At 47.7% G+C, this 20,648-nt stretch overlaps 1 protein-coding gene across 1 annotated transcript in view; it reads left to right on the forward strand.

The window, feature by feature from the left end:
* Positions 1–20,446, forward strand: part of IQSEC3 (IQ motif and Sec7 domain ArfGEF 3) — a 100,139-nt gene extending 79,693 nt beyond the window's left edge. Inside the window, exons 6-14 of the mRNA XM_075158700.1 lie at positions 8,154–8,276; positions 8,933–9,099; positions 11,195–11,334; positions 12,193–12,318; positions 13,430–13,529; positions 15,630–15,791; positions 16,577–16,669; positions 17,328–17,371; positions 19,594–20,446. Of these exons, the coding sequence (XP_075014801.1) occupies positions 8,154–8,276; positions 8,933–9,099; positions 11,195–11,334; positions 12,193–12,318; positions 13,430–13,529; positions 15,630–15,791; positions 16,577–16,669; positions 17,328–17,371; positions 19,594–20,031 (1,393 nt within the window). The 3' untranslated portion in view covers positions 20,032–20,446. The remainder of the gene's footprint in view (positions 1–8,153; positions 8,277–8,932; positions 9,100–11,194; positions 11,335–12,192; positions 12,319–13,429; positions 13,530–15,629; positions 15,792–16,576; positions 16,670–17,327; positions 17,372–19,593) is intronic.
* The last annotated feature ends 202 nt before the right edge of the window (positions 20,447–20,648 follow it).

Here is a 20,648-nt window from a genome sequence, read left to right on the forward strand (position 1 = left end):
TGCATGGAAACAAGGCATTGCCAGGGGAAATTCTGGTCCAGGATTATCATCCTGGATATTTTTCCTGTCCATGCTGCAGGAAGAAGAGGGCTGGCAGTGTAGTATAGTGTGCTGGCACCTCCAGTGCACTATAGCTCAAGGGCTAGTCACAACTTCTGAGCTGTTTGTGTGGGAGCAAGAAGCAGCTCAAAGACCTTTTGGCATTTTAGAACTGTCTAAGACCTAATCTGGTTCTCATTCCCCATCCAACTCCAATCAAACTAGCTCAGGAACACTGGCACAGGTTGGGAGAATGGACTCTGCAAGGGCTGTCTCGCAGTCCCCACATCTACCCACACTTAGCAAGCCAGTGTTAGGGTATGTGGTATTCCCTGGAGAGCAGGTGGCAGACAGGAATAGCTCCTACAGTAGCTTCTGCACGATTTGCCCAATGCCACAGTTGGTTTTGTGGCCCAAGTGGGCAGAAGAAGAACAGGCACTGCTAGTCCTGGCAAACTCAAATGCCCGGGCAGGGTGACCATGAGTAGGCAGTAGTTGTTGGACAAGCTCTGGCCACCTGCAGGGAGCAAGCCTGTATGCAGGGGGAGATGTCTCTGCTCTTTCACATCCTAGATCTGGCCCTGGAGCCTTCCTGGCCCATCCTCTCCCTCCCGAAAGCAATTTCAATTATTGATGCCACTTGCTGTGTTAGTTTAGCTTTTAGCTCGATGTGAAAACTTGTGTTAGAATGTGTATTGTAAGCATTGTTTCTATTGCAGCCAGGTTGAATTAACCCAGCTGCATGAATAAATGATAGGACAGCTTTTAAAACATCTGCAACAGTGTCAGCCTCCCTTGTGCGTTTGGAGGCATGGCAAAGCTGCCCAGCTTAGAAACTCCAGACTCAGCTGTAAGTCAAGCCCTAAGCCTACAGTCTGCAAACTTCTCTTGGCTTCCATACCTATTGAAGCTGTGTTGGCTGACAAACAAGCCAACCACTGCCTGTTCCTGGAGTCAGGCAACAGAGCTCTTGGCACCATGAAGGTGATCCCTCTTTACTGCCCACCTAGTAAATGCAGAACTCCAGAGAAGTGCCATGCTGGTTGCAAAGCCTCCTATGCAACGGGCAGGGGGGTGAGTGAGGGTAAGCACGGTATAAGGCTTGAGCACTTTGGTATGCTATTTTGCCTTCCCACACCTGCATGCCCAGTGCCTAAATGCCCTGAAATTATATTCTCCCTTCCATCTTCCTACGCTATCTTTCAACCTTTAACTGATTTTCTTGGAACCCAGAAAAGGTGTCTGGATAACTCACAAGTAATTATACACACTAGCCAGAGGAACAAGGGAGAGAGCAGGAGATTTTCAACAGTATCTGACTATAATTGGCACACATCCTTTGATAGCACTAAACTGCTCAGGCCTGTCTGTTTAGGGAGATGCAGTATGTCATTTTCTCTTGCAGCAAAGGCTTCAATCTTAAAAAGTAGGATTTGTCTCACCTATTGTTAGCCACCACCAAGTTTAGTGTCTTTTATCAATTTATTAATTCCTCTAGTCAATGGACAGACACAGGTCCCTGAAGAGTGTTGTTTTTCTCAATGTGCTAGTTTAGGCTGGACATCTAGCTTTTAGGCATTATATGTTACAGGGGATAAATCCCATCTGTAACCAATTTTGAGCATCCCACAGTAACAACCACTCACCATTATCCAGCATCCCACAGTAAGATTCAGCCTCTTCTCCCAGGAATCTGCTTCCACAACCTGCCCTGCAGCCAGCTGGGGGGAGTCAATGGGGATCTACCCCAGGTTTTCAATGTCTACTGGCCCAGGGAATACAGCTGTAGACAGGTTGCCTGGGCCATTAAAGCACTGATCTGGTACTGAGCAGTTATTATCAAATCTACTTGGCAAGTACTGCAGAAAAATCATTTTGTTACTTTGAAAAAGTCAGACCCAAGGCATTAACACATATTTTTAATGAGACACATCATCATTCTTGCATCCTTTCTTCATTCCTTTCTTTTGTATTACATGCCCAGATGTATTGTTTATTTGTTTTTGTGCACTCTTCATTCTGTGTTTATTTGTTGCTTTTGTTCTCCCTCATTCATACTTCCCTTTACTTTAGTTCATTCTTCCCCTCCACCTGTTTCTGACTCAGGAATTGCTTCCATTTATAGTTCATCCATGAACAAGAGAATGTGAGTGATGCCCTGAATGGAATCGGCTGTGCTGCTGGTACTGGATGGTTTGTGTTCAGGTCGTGGGACTGGGAAGTGCAGAAGTGGCTGTCCTGGTGCATTTGCTGTCAGAGGAGAAAGGGGTAGGGATTCAAGCAGAGGAGGCATTGTGCTGAGTCGGGGGCTGGTTGGTGTTAGACCGTAAGTTGCTGTTAGACACACTCTCCCTGTGGGTGAGCAGTTCTCCTGCCTGTCAAGTGCGTATTGTCTTCTCTTTCTCTCTTGGGAAGTCAGGGAGAGAAAAGCTGCTCTTAGGAGTGTAAGTGCAGAGACGGGAGCCCAGCAAAGAGGCTGTCTCTCAAAGAAGTGTTAGATTCCTCTTGGACTGGCAAAGTGAACTTGACAGGTTAGCCCAAACTAGCCTCCTTTCCCCTTCTCACTGAGAACATTAGAGAGGATCAATAGGGGACTTGCATTACGAGAGGGTTTGAGCAGCACAGTGCCGCAGCTTGTGCTGTGAAGCAATAGATAATGATGTGATGGAAACAGGACAGAGGGAAGAACGTGTTAGACAGTTCTGACCTCCTGCTGCAAGCAGAGCTGTGGCACAGATCAAACTTGTGAACAAGAGCAGCTTTCCCATGCCGGGCTTGCAAAGGCTGAAGGTGCAGCTTGAACCCACCTAGGTGCCCAAGGAAACAGTGGTTTCCCTTGTCCCAAGGGTTCCCAATGTCCCTTGGTGGGGAAGATGAAGGCTGGGCAGAACCCTCCACTGCATGGCCAACGTGCCTGGAGTGGGAGCAGCTCTGCACCTTGCGAGGCAGCTCTGGTGGAAGGCATGGTACACTAGGCAATTTCTTGCTTAGGAAGGAGTGGATGCCCAAGTAGCCATGTGAGCTACCAACAACCCTGGGAGGGCAAGTAGGCGTGACTAAGCCTCAGAAAAAAACAGGCAATACATGTGCAGCATCCCCCGGAAAGGGAAGACTGGTGTGGGCCATGGTCTCTATTGTAGAGACTACCCTCGCACAAGGAGGGCATGGGGGGCAGGATTGGGACACACGCCTGTGCCTGCTGGTGCAAGGAATCAGTGAGTCCTGCTCCCTTTCTTTCTGTGAGCCTCAGTTAACACATGCAGGGCAGCCTCCTCCCAGGGAGCTGAGCTCTTCCTCTGCAGTCCACCCTAAGCCTAGTTCATCTTCAGAAAGCTCATAGGGTTAGGGAAGCTGAGAAGAGGGATGGTTTTTGTTAATATCTTTGTGCCTTGTGGTTTTAAACTTTCCACCTGGCCGCCTCCCCCCTTGCTCCCTCCCTGAGCGTGGGCTGCAGGTTCATTACAGACGCTTTTAGTTGCAGCCCAGCTCCTGCTACATTGTCACCTGAGTGGAAAAGCTGGAAAATAGGTCATTACGCTTGGGCAAACAGATCCCAGCCCCACACGATACAGCTGCTTCCTGCCTTCACTGAACCCTTTCACCACAAGACTTTTTTGCCATGCTTAGCCCTGTGCTAAATCCTCGCAGCTCTGATGCCACTATGTCCACCCCCTTTTGGGGCGATCTATGCCCTGCAGCCTAGGAGGCAGCATGGCCGCCACAGAGGTAATAGCTGAGCAAAGTGATCCAACTAGGAGCCCACCCTTTGGTCCTGTGCCCTGGCACCTGGCATGCAGTTCTCTGCAGCTGTGAGGTGCCTGCCTGCCACGTGCCTCAGGACAGACCAAGCTCCCCACGTATACAGGGCACAAGAGCCCTCAAACTCCACTGCCTTGTTTATGAGGCAGGGTGTCAGCACTTTTCCTGCTCACTTCAGCAACATGATCCAAACATCCAAAGTCTTATCCCTGCCGGTACTGGGCTAAATGCATCTCTTGCATGCACTGTGTGCTCAATTCACATGGCTTGTTGAAAGGCTGTGGGGAGGAAGGAGTTGAAACAAGAGGAGATTTTATAAGGTGATTACTCTGCCTCTGCTTCGTTATCCTTCAGGCCTCCTGGTGGTCCTGGAATAGGCATCTCACAGGCGTTCTGCTGTTTGTGGAAAAATGAACTCAGCACTAGTTTTGGCACATGCACATAAGCTGCTGGTTTATTCCTTGGATGCAGAGAGCCATCCACTCTTAGCTCAACCTTTGTCTCTTACATTGGCAAATCCAGTTCTGGGGAGAGACACCCCCCTCATGCATGCGGTTACACTGCCTTTTACATTGCAGCTCTGGAGGCTGAGGAGATCAATATACTTTTTGCAGTATACTTGTCAAGATAACCTATGTCAGCTTCCAGGGTCTCTACCTTGGAAAGAAAAGACCTCCTTGCTCTGGTTTCACCAAGAAAAGTTGCATTGCATTTCAGGGGAGCTCTGCCGTAGCATTCAGAAAGTTAACGGGAGTCTGTACAGGAATCTGAGGTCAGGCAAGGCAGCAAAACTTGTAGCCACCTAGAAGAGGAACAGGAACATGGCAGCCCCATGGCACAAGGCTCTTTGGCTCTTTGAATGGACTTTGCTGTGTCAAATTTGCTCACAAAAAATATCAGACAACTATGATCCACCATTCTTTCTGTCTGTCTAGCAGCAGAAAATAGCAGCATACCTGATGGCTCCTCTAGGAGCTATTCCTCAGGCCTTTGGCACCGGCTTTGTCAGATAAATCAAATGCAAGCTCAGTCTGACTTTGCTTGAGTCAAACTTTCTTCCTAACCTATCCTTTCTGCCTGGTCAACTTTTCTCAGGAAGCAGGATGGGGGGCACCCTTCTTTGGGCTGAGAAACAAACGGAAAGGACTCCCAGGAGTTCATTTTAGAATTTACAAAGTAAACCTACATCTGTCAGTCCGTGAAAGAAACTCTCATAGGAGAAGCTGAGCATAACTTACGTAGCAATGCCTGTTTGAGTTTGAAAAGAGCTATAAACAGCTGCCTTGTCCTACTTGTCCTAATAAAGGGTTTATGCTTTCTGTATCAAGGGCATTGACTTTATTATTTGAGATTTGTACACAAAGGGGAGGACACGTTAGAGTAGCCTGTGTGGAGGGGGAAGGACAATTAATGAGGGAGGGAGTGAAAGGTACATGATTTAATGCTGGTGGATTGGGGTTACTAGGGTGACCTCAGCAGGTCCCACTGATGTATGCAAGGACTCTGCTTTCATATGTCTGGAAGCAGAAAATAACAGCAAAATCATTGGGGTCAATGCTGAGAAACATCATGCATTGGAAAGGATTAAAAAATAATAACAGAAGTCCAATTGCAGAGGTGGTTGCAGCTGTGAACACAATAACGACTAACCAGAGAAAAACTTTTCTTACTATCAAAGGTAAATTCCAAGAAGCAGAATGCCTTGATGTCAACCCAAGGGACATGTGAGTATAAGTATGAGAAAAATAAAAATAACAAAGGAAAGAGGCAGTGAAGGAAGTTTTGCTGTTGCCAGAAGCCATTTGTGAGTGTTTCTACAGTCCACCTCTTGGAGAGGAAAAAAGATTTCATGTAAGATTTCCTGTGAGAGCAGTCCCATTGATTCTCTGACCTTGCTCCTCACCAGTTGTTCCTACATTTTGATTATATGGAGTTTGTGCAGGGGAAGAGCCCACGCTTCCTAGTTGAGGTTGTAACAACTCCAACCTTAGAAGATACTGAACACTTTATGTTCAGCCAGAGCTCTTGGTAAGTTATTCTGCAGGTGTCACTCCCGTTAAGCAATGATATCTCAAGTCAGGGGAATGGAGAAACGTCTCTGAGCTTTTGAACCCTGTCCCTCACCCATTTGAGACATCATGAAATAGATTTTTATTCTAGCAAGGCTGCACATGGCATTCAACAGCCTAGCTCACAAAACACAAAACACTTCCCAGCAGCCTACAGCAGACTGCAGCACTATAGAAAAGACCAACAGACACATTTCCAGTTTATCACAGAAAGGAAGAAGAAGAAACTGATGACAGCGCATCCCTTTATTAGCAGAGGTCTGTTTGGTAAAATTTCCAGATAATCCTAGGAAATGGAAGGATCTAGAAGAGAGCTAATACTCTCGCCCTCTATTTTTCCTGTACCACTCCTCATACAGTCCCAGACAACCTGTCTTGGGGAAAATTTCTTCCTAACCTTAAATTTGGGGTCAGTTTATCCTTTACAACGTGAGAAAACAAAACAACCACAATACAGAGGATGAAATAAAGGGCAGGGAAGGGGAGATAGAATTAACATCCAAGGTATATAGAAGCAGAAAATATTAAGTCCTTGAATTTTTAATACACTTGTAAAGTCAAGGTGGTGCCATATGACTGAAGATTAGCAAATTAGTAATTTTGTATTTAAGGAAGGCTTAAAGAAAATGGGATTTTGGCACCTGTGAATTTCTTGGTCTGTCAGACAGAATGTTAGCTTTGAGAATTTATTTATGGGAAAGAATAATGGCAGACAGGAAGGTAAATGGTACATACCAAAGCCAGTGGAGAATAGATTAATCCAATGTCTGTCTTTGTTAAAATAACTGGTTTTCTAGACAAGAGACATGCAGAAGGTAATTCTAGACTTCAGCAAAGCATTTGACATGAGAAATTGTTAGTTGAGAGTGGAAGAGAGAGAAATTAGCAGAGGAATCATAAACAGGGGAGAGAATTGGCTGATGCAGACATTAGTGCCTACATACTGTGCTGAAATGGGAAGCTGGGCCTAAGGGAGGTTATGAGCAGAGTTTTCTGAGTCTAGTCTTTTGATTAATGTTTGCAGTAATGACCTGGACACAAAAGGTAGGAATATGCTAACAAAATGTGCTGAAGCCACATGGGGAAAGTGTTGTCATTACAAATGACCAAATTATCATGCAGTAAGAATAAGAACAACTAGATTATTAGACTAATACAGACAGCAATAACTGTAGTAGTAGGTTTTGGAGACTAACAGTAGGACTTTTATAAGCTGAGAATGCTGTAGTGGGAAACAAGAGAGGTGGCATCCCCTTCTTTGGGTATCTAAATTGGCTATGAATTACCAGTGTGCAACGCATCATTGTGAAAGGAAAAGTGATACCAGATGTATGAAGTGAAGGATTTTCAGCAGATAACAGGGAAGCATGGCACTGAAGTATGTGGAAATGGAAAAGATTGTGTGGAATGGGTAGAAATGTCTAAAATGAATAGGGGTTTGGACAGAATGAATTGTTGGGGATTCCTGGTGTTTGACTACATGGGCAGAGTTTTACCCAGCCTTGATGTTACAAGCCAGCTGATGTTGCAACGTTATTTCTGTACAACAGCTTCCATTTCCTATTTTCTGTGAGCTGGCTGTGGTCTTTAAAGATATAATGAACATTGTTGCTGCAGTGGTTGAATGGGAGTGAAGAATGGTGAAGAAGGTACAGGTTGCAAATGGAGATGTATACTGGACAGAGTGGAAGGTGAGGAGAGGACAAGTGCAGGAACAAGCCAGCAAATAGAGATAAGAAAAGGATGGATAAGCGGGTAGCGAACAAGTGCTTGTGCTGAGAGGGAGGGAGGGATGGACAATGTGTGAAGGATTACCAGATGATAGGAAAGGCAGAAACAGATGGATCTATATCTATATTGATATTGGTATTGATATAGCTGTCTAAATATCTATGTCAATATAGATGTCTAGATATCTGTATCTATATATATACAGATAAATATCAATACATATATATACACTTTCTCTGTATATGTATATGTAAATATATATGCTGGATATAGTATGATATGAGAGAGATATATATCATGGTGTATGTACACACACATATGTGTGTATATATATATGGTTAGGCACAAGAATTTCTCACCTGCTGTAGAATGCAGGAATCACTTGTCTGAAATTACTGCCCATTTCAAGTATGATCTGGGCAGCTGTGACGATGTCTCAGGGCCTCTCCCATGGTATTTCCCTTGGGGACTGAGCCTTGGCACCGCAGTGAAGGAGCCTGCCTGGCATCCTCCACGGGAGGAGGTGCTGATGAAGGCTGTGTCCTCCTCCCACAGCTGCGTGGTGGATGAGATGGACTTCTCAGGCATGGAGCTGGACGAAGCCCTGCGGAAATTCCAGGCCCACATCCGCGTGCAGGGGGAGGCGCAGAAGGTCGAGCGGCTAATTGAGGCTTTCAGGTAAGAGAATGGGTCCTGCAGCCCCACTGCTGCAACCAGGTGGAAGCAGAGAGCACACCCAAGGCAGAAAAGATGCAGCAACCATGGAGTGAAGGCCAGGGACCTCCCTTCCAAAGTAGGTGATCACAGAGGGGCTTCTGAAGCACGGAGTCTTCTGTGCCACTGCTGCGGCAGAGCCATGTCCTTGTCAGATGTTCAGTGGCATGAGGGGCACAAAGGGCCAGAGTGAGGCCAGTCCTGACATGTCTGCCAGCAAGGGTCTCCCTGTTCACTGGTCACTCACAGGAAGAGCAGCACTGGGGCTTGGAGGGGTGCTGCGTTCTCCCTTGGTTCATCCAGAGGAGTGCTTTGCCCTTAGCAAGGCAGGCTGGAGTAGACATTTCCTATATTACCTTTACATAGTGACACCAGCCTGAGTAGTCCTCTCTAGTCTCACTTGCTCTTTTGGTTCCTGAGGACAAGAAGGCTGAAGTTTCAGTGGCCTACTTCAGCCATTGGTGGGTAAATTTGCCTTCAGAGAACAGTCAGTTCCTTCTCATTTGTGTGAGAGGTGGAGTGAAAGGAGGAATTTGATCCACTTGTGATGAAGTCTTTGCCACCCTGGAGCAGAAGACTCCCATGTTCCATGTTAAGTGTGTGCATCCCTCCTGCTGCAGCCAGAGGTACTGCATGTGTAACCCAGATGTGGTCCAGCAGTTTCACAACCCGGACACTATCTTCATCCTGGCCTTTGCAATCATTCTCCTCAATACGGACATGTACAGCCCCAACATCAAGCCTGACAGGAAGATGATGCTGGAGGACTTCATTCGCAATCTGAGAGGTGAGGGTCCTACTTTGATTTTTTTCCCCTCTTGCTGCTCTAAATTCTGCCTAGGTGAAGGCAGCAAAAACCTAGTGGAGCTGCCTTTCTTCAGGGCTGCTGCTGCTCCCTGTGAGCTAGACATGGAGGGCCCTTTGAGGTGTCTTCTAGGATGCTGGGGAAGGGGAAAATCTAAGCTTTGTCTTCCGCAGAAAGTTGTGCAGCCTTCTCAGAAACCAACCATTTTCCTTGAGAGATGGTTTCATCTTTTAATAGATCTCACTGCTTGGAAACAGTCCATTGTATTACATTTTCCTGTTGTTCAGCTCCATCCTTCTTAGACCCTACTGCATTGTGCTAAACAAGCCCTTCCCCTCCTTGCTGCTTTGAATATATGAACACATTTTCCTTCTATTCAGGCTAAATCTTCCCCTTCTTAATTGCTTGCAATTACTTATAGTAACTGTAGACCTGACAGAGTTCATGCATACATTACCTCTTGGCAATTTCTGATACATCAGTTCCCCAAATCAATTTCCTTCTGTTTTTCAAGGTCGGTCCTTCCCATCTTGGTAATAGGTTGCTCAAAGCACTTTGCAGATGCGGTCACAACATACTCATATATAGAGCCACTGCCGCCTCCTTATTTTCAGATCTGCTAATGCAGCTTAGTATTGTTTGGCCTTTTTGACATCATGTCTAGACAAATTATTGTCTAATTTCCCAGCCATGTTGACTCCTAGGTGATCCTAGGTCAGCCATCTTCCAAGTGTCTCTTACCGCACATTCTCTGCAATTCAGATGAAGCTCCCTCAACGTTTTTCCAGTGTAAATCCCTGCCTAGATTTTGAACTCCTCTGAGTTCTTTTGACTTGTTTCTTTGTCCTGACTGCTGTTCAGAAAGTGTCGTCTCAGCCTCCCACACCTTCCCCAATTTGTCATCCATTTCAGACTGGTATAATGTGACACTGAGGCCCTCTTTCAAGTTATTTCCTGAGATACTGAATGGGGCTGATACCTGCCATCATCCCCTTCGGTATCACAGCTGATAGCACTAACTCAAAAGGTTTTTTATGTTAACTTACACTTACAGTTGCTTGAAAATCTGCCAGTTCACATCACAATGAATTCAGCCAACATGAGGATCACTCACCTCCAGTGTGTAACACACCACAACTCACTAGAGCAAGTGAGTGTCACCCCATTACAGACAAGGGGAGACAGTTCATTCCAGACCCACCTGCAGGCCAATGCCCAGGTCAGTAGCTTCACCAGCCTGTGTTTGAAAAAAGACAGAGTATTCAGGCTACATTTGCAAGGATGTGGATGAGGGAGCCGGGAGATGACAATGCCTCTCCATTCCTCAGCAGTTCCTCACCTGCATCACTCAGGGTAGTACATCTCAGACCAGGGAGCTGGAGGGAAAGCAGAGAAAATCGATATAAAATGGCTGAAGGAATTCAGTTCAGAGGAAAGACTGGCAGTTTAATTTGTGGTGTTTGGCCAGGAAAGGGCGAAAGAAAACTTTTCTGCCAGGCTCTGCAAGGGTCAGACAGCAAAATTTGGAGAGTTATCTAAGGAGATGTAAAAGAGGAAAGGGATAGGGCCAAGACAGAGATATCACAGACAGAGTAACAGGAAAGTATTACTCCTAGGAAACATCACAGAAGGAAAATGGTGGATGCCACCAAGGAAACAGGAGAGCTGACACTTGCATTGGCAGGAGGAGCAGCTGGATCCCATCATAGATCTCCTCCACATCTAGCACTTCTGATGATATGAAATCAATGCAGGGGTTGCTGCTGAGTGGCCCAAGGTATATGAATGTGAAATTGCATCTATAAAACCTTAGGGAACACATGGAAAGGAGCCACCATGCAGAGCAAAGGAATAATGAAATCTTCTGCATTGGCCTTAGAGATGTCAGCCTCTCCTGCTGGTGCATTAGGTGTGTTAAAGCAAGAAAGAAGGCATCCTGAAGCGAAGTATTGCTCTTTCCCTTCAGCCTTCCCAGCGCTGCACAGTGCAGAGGCAGTAGTTCCCTGTCAGGGACCACCGGTTCTTCCCTTTCCTCTTTTCCCTGCCTAGCCTGCCCAACATTTTCTGTGTTTGGCAGGGGTGGATGATGGTGCTGACATCCCACGGGAACTGGTGGTGGGGATCTACGAGAGGATCCAGCAGAAAGAACTAAAATCCAATGAGGACCACGTGACTTATGTCACCAAAGTGGAGAAGTCCATAGTTGGAATGAAAACGGTGAGCACCCATAACCCTGCTGGCACCCACTCGCCCCTCTCACCCCCACCTCCCTCACTGCCCCTCTTTTCTGCCTTTTTCCTCTATGCCCCTACTCCTCTTCTGTAATACTTTCCTTGCTTGTCTTGATGAATTTACTCCTTTTTCTCCAAACACCTTTTTCTCATTCTTTCCTAATTTTGGGGGATCTCTTTGGCCAGAGTTTACAGTATCTGGTGCAGTAATTCTTTGCCCAAGAATCTCATTGCAGGTCCTGCCTGCCAACGCAGGTCCTGCCTGCCAATGCTCCAGTGATAGTCCTGCAGTGTTTCAAGCTTTCAGGTCTTGTGAGGGTGTAGGAAGTGGAAGGCAAAGTGATAGAAAACAATTTCACCCAACTGTCTCTAATGAGTTCCCCAAGGATTGCTGGGGTAAACAGAACCTCAAATGCAGAGACAGCTTCTTTAGCAGGAACCGATCTGTAATGCAAAAACATACCTACTGTTTACCCCAAAGCAGCAGAATAATTTCTCAAAGCCCAGGAAACCTGTAGATGTCCAGTGGGGTGAGAGAGGATGTAGTCACCCAGTGACTGGAAGGCAGAGGTATATGAAGATAGGACGTGTGAGCAAGAGGGTTGCCTATAGCCTGTCCCACTCCTCTGATTTATCCAGGTCACAAAGGCATAGCTCTCCCTGCTATTGCACCAGCAGGAAAAGTGATGGTGAGGAGTGGTGGTGAGGAGACGATTTGAGTGGGCAGAGTGGGCAGAATTGGCTCGTGCTACTGTCACTGGGCAGGGTTGTGCAGGCTGAGGGTGGGGGAGACCCACAATGGCACCTCCCTCAGCTCCTGCATGCTCTTGTGGGTCTTCTGCAGGTTCTGTCCGTGCCCCATCGCCGGCTGGTCTGCTGCAGCCGCTTGTACGAAGTGACAGATGTGAACAAAGTGCAGAAGCAGGCAGCTCACCAGAGGGAAGTTTTTCTCTTCAATGACCTGCTGGTGGTGAGTGTGCTCTGGCAATTAGGCACTGCGATGATAAAACTCACCCTGATTTCTATAAAGAAATCTAAAACCAGTCCACAACATCCATTTCCCCCCTGTCCTAAGGACAGACCATCTCCTGGTCCATCAACATTGTAAGACACAGCTCTGGATCCTTCACTGCTAAAAACCTACCAAACCTAAAACTCCTCTAACCCTTGAAAAAATGAATTGTCACATCCCACAGCCATCCACGCAATGTCATTGCTCTCTCTCATGCCTTTGCCAGCAGGGAGGTTCATTTCTTTGTCTGTTTGTACTATAGTAGCCCTCCCACGCACTTTAAATCTTTCCTGCCAGACACTTTAAAACCACTGCTTTCTAACATTGCAAAGGCTGTAGGAGAGTAGATATTACTTACTGGAGCCCCAAATGTGTATAGTACTTTTAAAAGTGTCCTACCCCAGCAACCTTGCAACTGAGTTCAAACAGATACAAGGGAGGGTAGAGGTACTCTGGGACTGGAAGGATGCCAAACAAGATGGAAGTTCTGCTGAATTTAATGGCAGAATGAAACTGTGGATGTTGCAAATGTAAGACTAAACCCAAACCCTTTTGTAGGAGCAGAGGACAAGAGAGCTTTCCCCACCTATTCCTCTGCACCCCTTTGTGCAGTTGTGAACCTGGAGAGAAGGTCTGCTCCTTGCTATCCCTCTTCTCCACGGGATAAATCAGATCCATAAGAACTAGCAAGGGCAGTGCAACATTCATACGTGCTTTTGTTCCCAGCTTTAAGGTATTTCTGACAGGTTTCCCTTCACCTTTTGATCTGGTCCTCGGTGAAAAGAATTACACTTGCAAAGTCAGAAATGTAGGCATCAAAAAGCCAGCACCCCTGGGAGACAGAGAGCTGAGTGGGCCCCAGGGCTATGCATGCAGAATTTCAGAAGTGTTGTTACAAGTGCAGCGTGCCAGGCAGCTTTCTGGGCAAAAAGCCTGTCAGTCACCTAGTGTTACTCCCATGTACAATTAGCGGAGCTTGCAAAAAGCTTTTTTGCTTTGAACAGTTTGCATTCTTCTTGCCTCACTTTCCCCAGCACCCTGCCCAATGATGCATCTCTCCCTCCAACAGATCCTCAAGCTTTGCCCCAAGAAGAAAAGCTCCTCAACGTACACATTTTGCAAGTCGGTCGGCCTGCTAGGGATGCAGTTCCATCTCTTTGAGAATGAATGTAAGTTCATTGCTCCTTGGTTGCCTGGAGGGTTTTGGCAAGAAAAAGGAGAAGGAGGGAGGGGCCTGTGTCACCCAGTGTGAGTTTGCATCAGAAGAGAGATTCCATCAGGGTTAAAAGTGGAGGGGAGAAAACTGAGGCTTGGTGCTGAGATCACTGTGCAGGTACAGTGTGATGAGAAGAGGCTCCTGGTACTTCTCGCTGGGTCTGAGCACCTGCAGAAGGGCTGAACTTAAGCTCATTGAAGGATCTGGCTTCTCATGGTGGCAGAGAGCGCGCTAGTGGGGGCAATGATGGAATCAAACCCCAGATACATCTCACTGAGCTCTCAGGAGCCAACTGTAAGTGGAGAACCTCGTTGACAAAATTGCAGCTGCCAGCTTTAGTCCCTCTCCCCTCATGCCCAAAGTCACAAAACACCCATCTCTACCTTTGACGTTGATAAAGGCTCAGGTGCTGCTGCCGCCTCCCCGCACTGTGCGATGCTGTGCTGCGCTGAAAGCTTCCCAAGACGGAAGCAGAGCCCTTGGAACAGCACCCACCAAAGCATGGCAAGAGGCCAGCCCTAGTCAGCCTGACCTTGATGGTCTGGGAATAGATCCATGATGTGTCATGATTGAGGCTGGTTGTGTGGTGGAAGAGTTCCAGAAACAGGCAGGCTTCCTGCTGGCGCAGGCAGAGGGGCTGCACAGCAGTCCCAGCCAAGCATGGCTGATGCCCACTGGGGTTTTTGTGAGCACCTGCAGAACACGCTGCAAGGAAGGAAGACTGTAGCAACACTGTGGCTATACTAAGTTTTTTACATCCTCCCTCTACCCTATTGGCAGCATGAGTCATTCTCTCAACACCCGACCCTGTGCAACATGCAGAGGCTTTCACATCTCTGTGTGTACAAAAGAGTCATTCATAACTGAGCATCCCCAGGAGGCACCATCAGAGCTGGGATCAGCTTTCAGGTGTATCGTGATGATCCTGGGAGTGCCAGGATCTTCTGGCAAAGGCATCCTGTTGTGTATCCCCTGTAGAGGCAGAAAAGCAGACGTCCTAAAGAGCTTGTGATCTGAACAGATGAGACGGACACAGGGTGGGAAAAGGGGCCTGGGACAACAAACAGGGGGAGCTGAGAGCTGGCAGTAAATAGCAGATTGGTCCTTTGACTTGTTTGGTAAAGATAAAGGAAGAGGGTGGGAAAGGCAGGCAGATGCAGGACCAGTGGAGGAGAACAGAAAGCAGAACAGGGGAAGAGAGAAAATAAATGTAGAGAAAGGTAAGAGGGAAGGAGAAAGGGGATTGAAACCACTGGTCATTGAGCAGAAGGTAGAGAAAGTCAAGTCACAAGCATAGCAAGTTCTCTGCACACTCTCGTTCTCCTGCTTCTGTTGGCTAAATCTCCAGCCACCACCTCCCTGCACCCAACCTTGTCTTTAAAACACAAGGCCTTTTGTTGTGGTATTTTCACTCTCTGGACATGTCCTCTCATTTACATTCCCGTGTGTTTTGCCTGTTGGGGAGTACTAAGCAGAGACCTCTGAACCCACATCTTTCTCTTTACGGTTCTCTCTGCACAGCACAATGAGCTCCCCCACCTATGCTGTGCTAACACCCCTGACATGTTATCTGCTGATGGAAGTAGAGACTGGGGAGAAGTCCTGCCACTGTGGATGTTAATGGCTGTTCTGGCTTTGACTCCAGGAGCCAACCTCTCCTGCTGCCTCTCCCACAGGAGAAAAAGTGTTGTTGACCTCTTACATATCCTGTTTACTCCTCCACAGATTCAGAAGGGCTTTACAGTCCTACCTTTGTGCTGGGGTTCCCAGAGCCAATGTTGTGCTAAGTGTACCTAAGAGCTAGAGTTTCCTGGGTTTGGCAGCGCTGGGGTGCTGGTGGCACTTGCCTTGCTGCTGCAGCTTGGCCATTCTGTTCTCTTGGAGGGCTGAAATGCTGCAGGTTCCCACAGTTTGCAGTGTGACAAACTCTAAGTATGCCATTCCTTTGAACTCAGGTTGGAAACTCTTTGTCCTGCAGAGGTACCAAAGCAGCCAACTACTCCAGCAAGAATGCCTAATGCCTTTTTATTTTGTTGAAACATCTTCATTACAGATTACCCCCATGGCATCACACTGGTGACTCCAGTTTCGGGCTCAGAGAAGAAACAGGTACTACACTTCTGTGCTCTGGGTGCTGAGGAAATGCAGAAGTTTGTAGAAGATCTGAAAGAGTCAATAGCAGAAGTGACAGAGCTGGAGCAGATACGAATTGAATGTAAGGGCCTCTAATACAATTCACACTCCAATGCCATCACACTGCATGTGTCTACAAAGGAGAAAGGGTAAAAGAAATGGGTTCTTGAGGAACAGGGGGAAAGAGGATGAGTAGCACAAGTCTGCACAGGATTGTTCTTGTGTTCACCGATAGGGTGAAAAAGCAGTCAGGCTCTGTGACCATCTGCCAGCAGGAGAAATGGAAGAACTTACGATGCTTATCAAACAGGGTGTATGATACAGCGGCTTGGAACAGCGAAGCTTAGACTGAAAGACCCAGAAGACTCTTCTCCATCCCATACTCCTTTGACTATGCAAATATGATCTGTAGATAGCTGGGAAGTACAGGACAGGTCTGGTAGCCTTAGCAGAGTTGTTCTTCACTCCAGGAATGTCTAGGGACAAGCAGTCTGTACTGTGTCCTGCTGTGGCCTGTCTTACACAGATTAGATGTCCATGTAGCCTTTGATGGCCTTTACATGTATAAACTGATAAGCCAAAGTAGCTCAGCATCAGTGGTCCCCTCCTGTGCAGCAATAACCTATTCTGTATAAATACAGGTCATACATAGAAAGTCATGTGGAGATATACAAGTTCCTCCACATGTCAAGTCCTCTCCAGTTTCTGTTTTTTTCTTGGCTGTTCCTCTCTCCCTCCCTGCTTGACACTCTCTTGTCATTTTCTTGCATTAATTCTCCTTGCTGACTTCCCATATTGCTCCTTCAATATGCTGGTGTCCTTCCCTCCATCCCTCTCCTCATTCACTTCCGCGTGTCTGTCTTGCAGGGGAACTGGAGAAACAGCAAGGGGCAAAGACTCTGTCATTAAGGACCAACGGAGCCCAGATGGAACTGCAGTCTAAGCAAGGCTCTCCAACAGGTAAGAGGACACCCAACTTCTCTTGGTGAAGCAGTGCTGCCTTTGCAAATGTGTTCTCATTGATTCCTGTGAGAATAACTGCAAAAAGAAATGATCAGTTTTGTATCCTTTAGCCTTGGGCAATAGTGGAAATATGAGAACATATGCATTCTTCAAATACCCTAGAAAAGCCATTAAAGTCTCATTACCCAGTCTGTAGCTGTATCATCTAGCAAAGAGGCGTTACTGATGGAGCATGGGTAACTGCTGGAGAACCTGGCCCACTTTTTCTTCCCTGAACTGGTGCAACACAGTAACTGCACTATCAACTTCCTCCAGCCTCTTCAGCAGCGCTCTGGACCAGCCCCTTTGTATCAAAGGCTTTGTGTCCATTCACGCCTTGGCTTGTATGCTAGCAAAAATCAAGTGCAGAGGTGAGTGGCTACCAACTCACTAGAGTGGCACTGAGATGAGGCCCTAAGGATAGGACTCCAAAGGGGCCTTCCCCTACCCCACCAAGCAGCTATCAGGTTGCAGGAGGGTCTGGATTTGTTCTTGCAGTCAAGAGTCTTGTTTGGCCCTGTACCTCTCCCTTTAGCTTTCCAGTCCATAGTATGAGGGCCAGCTCTTGACTAGAGGTACAGACCTCATGAGTGAGATCTTTTGTTTTATTTTAAAGGCAAGAAGGATTTGGGGGAGAAGGTCTCGGACAGCACAGTGGAGGTAAGTAGAGTGCAGAGCAGCTGAGGTAAGTAATTCTCTCTCACTTCAGCTCTTCTCACATTCTCTGTTGTTTCTTTTCTCAGGTTTTAATCAATGCCTCCCCAGCCAGACTGACAATTTTACCAATTTCCAGAGATACAATTAAAAGTTACTGCTAGGACGGGTAATACAACTTTCAAATCCAAACTAAACTTCAAAGCATTTTCAATCCGTTTTTATAACTGTAACATCCCTCATGGACCAAGCTCCCAAACGCTGTAGACTAACCCACCCCACTGCTTATGGGGAGACTGAGAACCCCACTAAAGACTTCCCTGACATGCTAACTCCATGCAGCATCACATGCAAATTCCCTGCAGCCCAGCTTTCCTGCACAATCTCTGCAGCTCTCTCTCTCCATCCCCCCCTTGAAGGGGATTAAGCATGGCCTTTGTATACCAGAGACTTTCCCTAGAGCTTCACCTTCCTAGTAAGGAGCTTGGCTGTCCTGTGTACATCTATCTTTGCAGGGATGTCTAGCATCCAGTGGGTTGCCTGTTTCTTCACAGACACCCGTACTCCTACTGCCTGTGAGGAAACAGGAAAATGCGATCTTCACACTGAAAATCTTATCTACTACTTCCTACTCTCTCCCTGTCTGGAATATCTCCATTGTCCTGAATTTGCCCTTTTCCAGGGTAGTTCTTTCCCCTCCTGTCGTAGTATATTTACTTGAAGAGTTCAGCTTCTCTGTGGGGAGTGGGTGCTGCTTCTTTTCCCTGAAGAGCACCCCATTTCCCTGCAGACACCCCCTTCCTGGGGAAGGTGCCTCTCCCAACCAATTTCCTATCCCCATTGGGAGGAGTATTTCCTTGTGGAGAGTAACTTCCATGTATCCTAATGTCATTAGCACTTCATGGCCCAGCAACCAGTTTTTCCTAGGGGATGTTCCACTGCCTGAACAAATATTGACACAATATTATGTCCTGCTGTGCAGTGAGTCTGAGCAACCTCCATGCTTGAGTAGGGACAGAGAGCTCCTCCTCCTCCAGCATGGTGGGAAGCTTGGCCACTCCACAGCTTCTCCTTCCCAGCTGCTGGTGCTGCTGCCCAACATGCCAGACCATCAGGGCACCCCCACTATCCCATCTGCCCATCTGTACCCCTGCCTAGCTGGAAGTGCCATGCCAATCCGCAAGCACTTGTTTCCTACCCAGGGTTTGTCACTTGACTGGCATTCTGTTTTGAGCCAGCAACTTTGCTCTGGTTTGGGGTCTCCATCAGCCCATGTCCTTGCCAGGAGGAACTATAACTTCATCCACCATTCAGGAAGCACCATTTTCCTGCTGTGCTTCCCCCTCTAGGGACCTCCAGTCCAGGCTAGCTCTCCTTTTCAAACTGGACTCAGTGAGCTCCCTTATTTGACTCCATTATCAGCATCTCTCTGTGGGGACCCTGATGACCTCCTGCTTCCCTTACCCCTTTCAGCTGCCCAAGTAATACTCTGCCAGCAGAGGAGCATTTCCATTTCTTTAAGATTATCTAATCTGCTGCCATTTCATCATTAATTTCTTTTATCATTGTATGAGCTAGACAGGCATTTTTTCTTTCTTTTTTCTTTTTTTGAAAATCATTTCCTTTCACTGACAAACCATCAAACGGATCAGAGGGAGCTGCCTTTTGCTAGAGTATGTCAGATTTCTGCTTTCTCCTTTGTAAACAGATTAGCCAGTCATGTGGTGTACCATCCTACTCAGAAAGGCAGCGAGCTGGGAAAGGCTTGAGTCTCTCTGTCTCTCTCTATCTCAGATTCAGCTACCGTCATTTTGCTGAAATGTACAACCTCGATTATCTGAAACCTTGCTGTCTGGTTCCTCTCTCCTTTTCGCTGGTGGGGACAAGGGCATGACCTCTGAGGTCTGTTCATTACCATGAGAATTCACGGACGCCTCCACTTGTAGAGTTGACTTGCGTTCCCTGTGCCGTTTGGATAATCAAAGTTGCACTGCATTTGGGAACGCCGGCCCTGCCGCCTTTGACGTGATGGAAAGGACAGGGGCACTTAGGCCTAGATGGGGACGATGGGGCTGTGCAGCCGGGGGTTGGGCCTGTTCTGGTTTTTTGAGCGGGGGAGGGTTTAATGCATGTGAGGCTGGCTGGTGGCGGGGGTTCAGGGCAGCCAGTAGCAGCAGATGGGAAAAGTCTTGTAACATTTAATGCTTCTTTGGCTGTTTCTAAACTAGGTGTCAATTCACAACAGGCTTCAAACGTACCAGCACAACTCCGCCCTGGGGCCCGAGAGTGGAATGCAGCCCAGCACGCGTCTTAACATGCCACGGGAGCGGCTGGAGACAGCACTGGTGCCCTCGCACCCCGCCTCGGCGGGGACACTTGTACAGTGCCAGCAGATTGTCAAAGTCATTGTCTTGGACAAGCCGTGCCTCGCTCGAATGGAGCCGGCCCTCAACCAGACTCTGACACGCTATGTCACCTCCGATTCCTGCACCTCCACCCCCTGGCGTGGTGTGGGCAGTGGGCTCCCCGGGACCCCCATGAAGCTGGTCCATCAGCCTCCCCTCCCACCTCCACCACCTCCCTACAACCACCCCCACCAGTATTGCCCCCCCAGCTCCCTGCTTCAGAGGCGCAGGTACTCCAGTGGCTCACGCAGCCTCGTGTAGCCACACCACCAGCACCAAAACAGCACAGACTTCCCTGCTTCCCTTCTCCAGCACCTCCCGGGGACCTTTCTGCCTCCAGAGATCTAGTTTGTGATTTATTTTTTAGTAAAAGAAGAAGAAAAGAAAAAAAAAAAGCTGACTGACCTAACTCTTACCCTGTCTCCCCTCAAGATGATGCTAATTGTGAGGAGCCATCTATAGAAACTGCCAACCTACATGCTCACACATCCTCACACCCTGCCAGCCCAGCTGGCCTCCTGTGCTCGTGCCGTGCCCATGTAGCACTTTGCTAGCCTGTTCCTGAGAGGCTTGATGACCTGCTGCTTTATAGGCACTGTGTCTTCCGTTTGCTACTCCTCGACCTCCTTCCCTGCCTTGCGTTTACCTGGCCACAGGTTTGTACCCACCCCAAAACTTCGCCAGCCTCGGAGAGAAACGGACTCACCCGTGCCAAGGACCCGACCTTGGGGCACTCCCAGGGGTGGAGTTCCCCCTGCCACCGCTGCTGCTGCCTGCTAAGCTGGAGCTGAGAACTTGCACCACTTGCCATGCTTTCTCCTCATCGCTCTTCAAATATTATCTCCTTGCAGCAGCCGGTTCCAAGCGAGGGAGTGCAC

This window comes from Calonectris borealis, chromosome 1 (assembly GCF_964195595.1).
Source record: "Calonectris borealis chromosome 1, bCalBor7.hap1.2, whole genome shotgun sequence".
Classification (NCBI taxonomy): domain Eukaryota; kingdom Metazoa; phylum Chordata; class Aves; order Procellariiformes; family Procellariidae; genus Calonectris; species Calonectris borealis.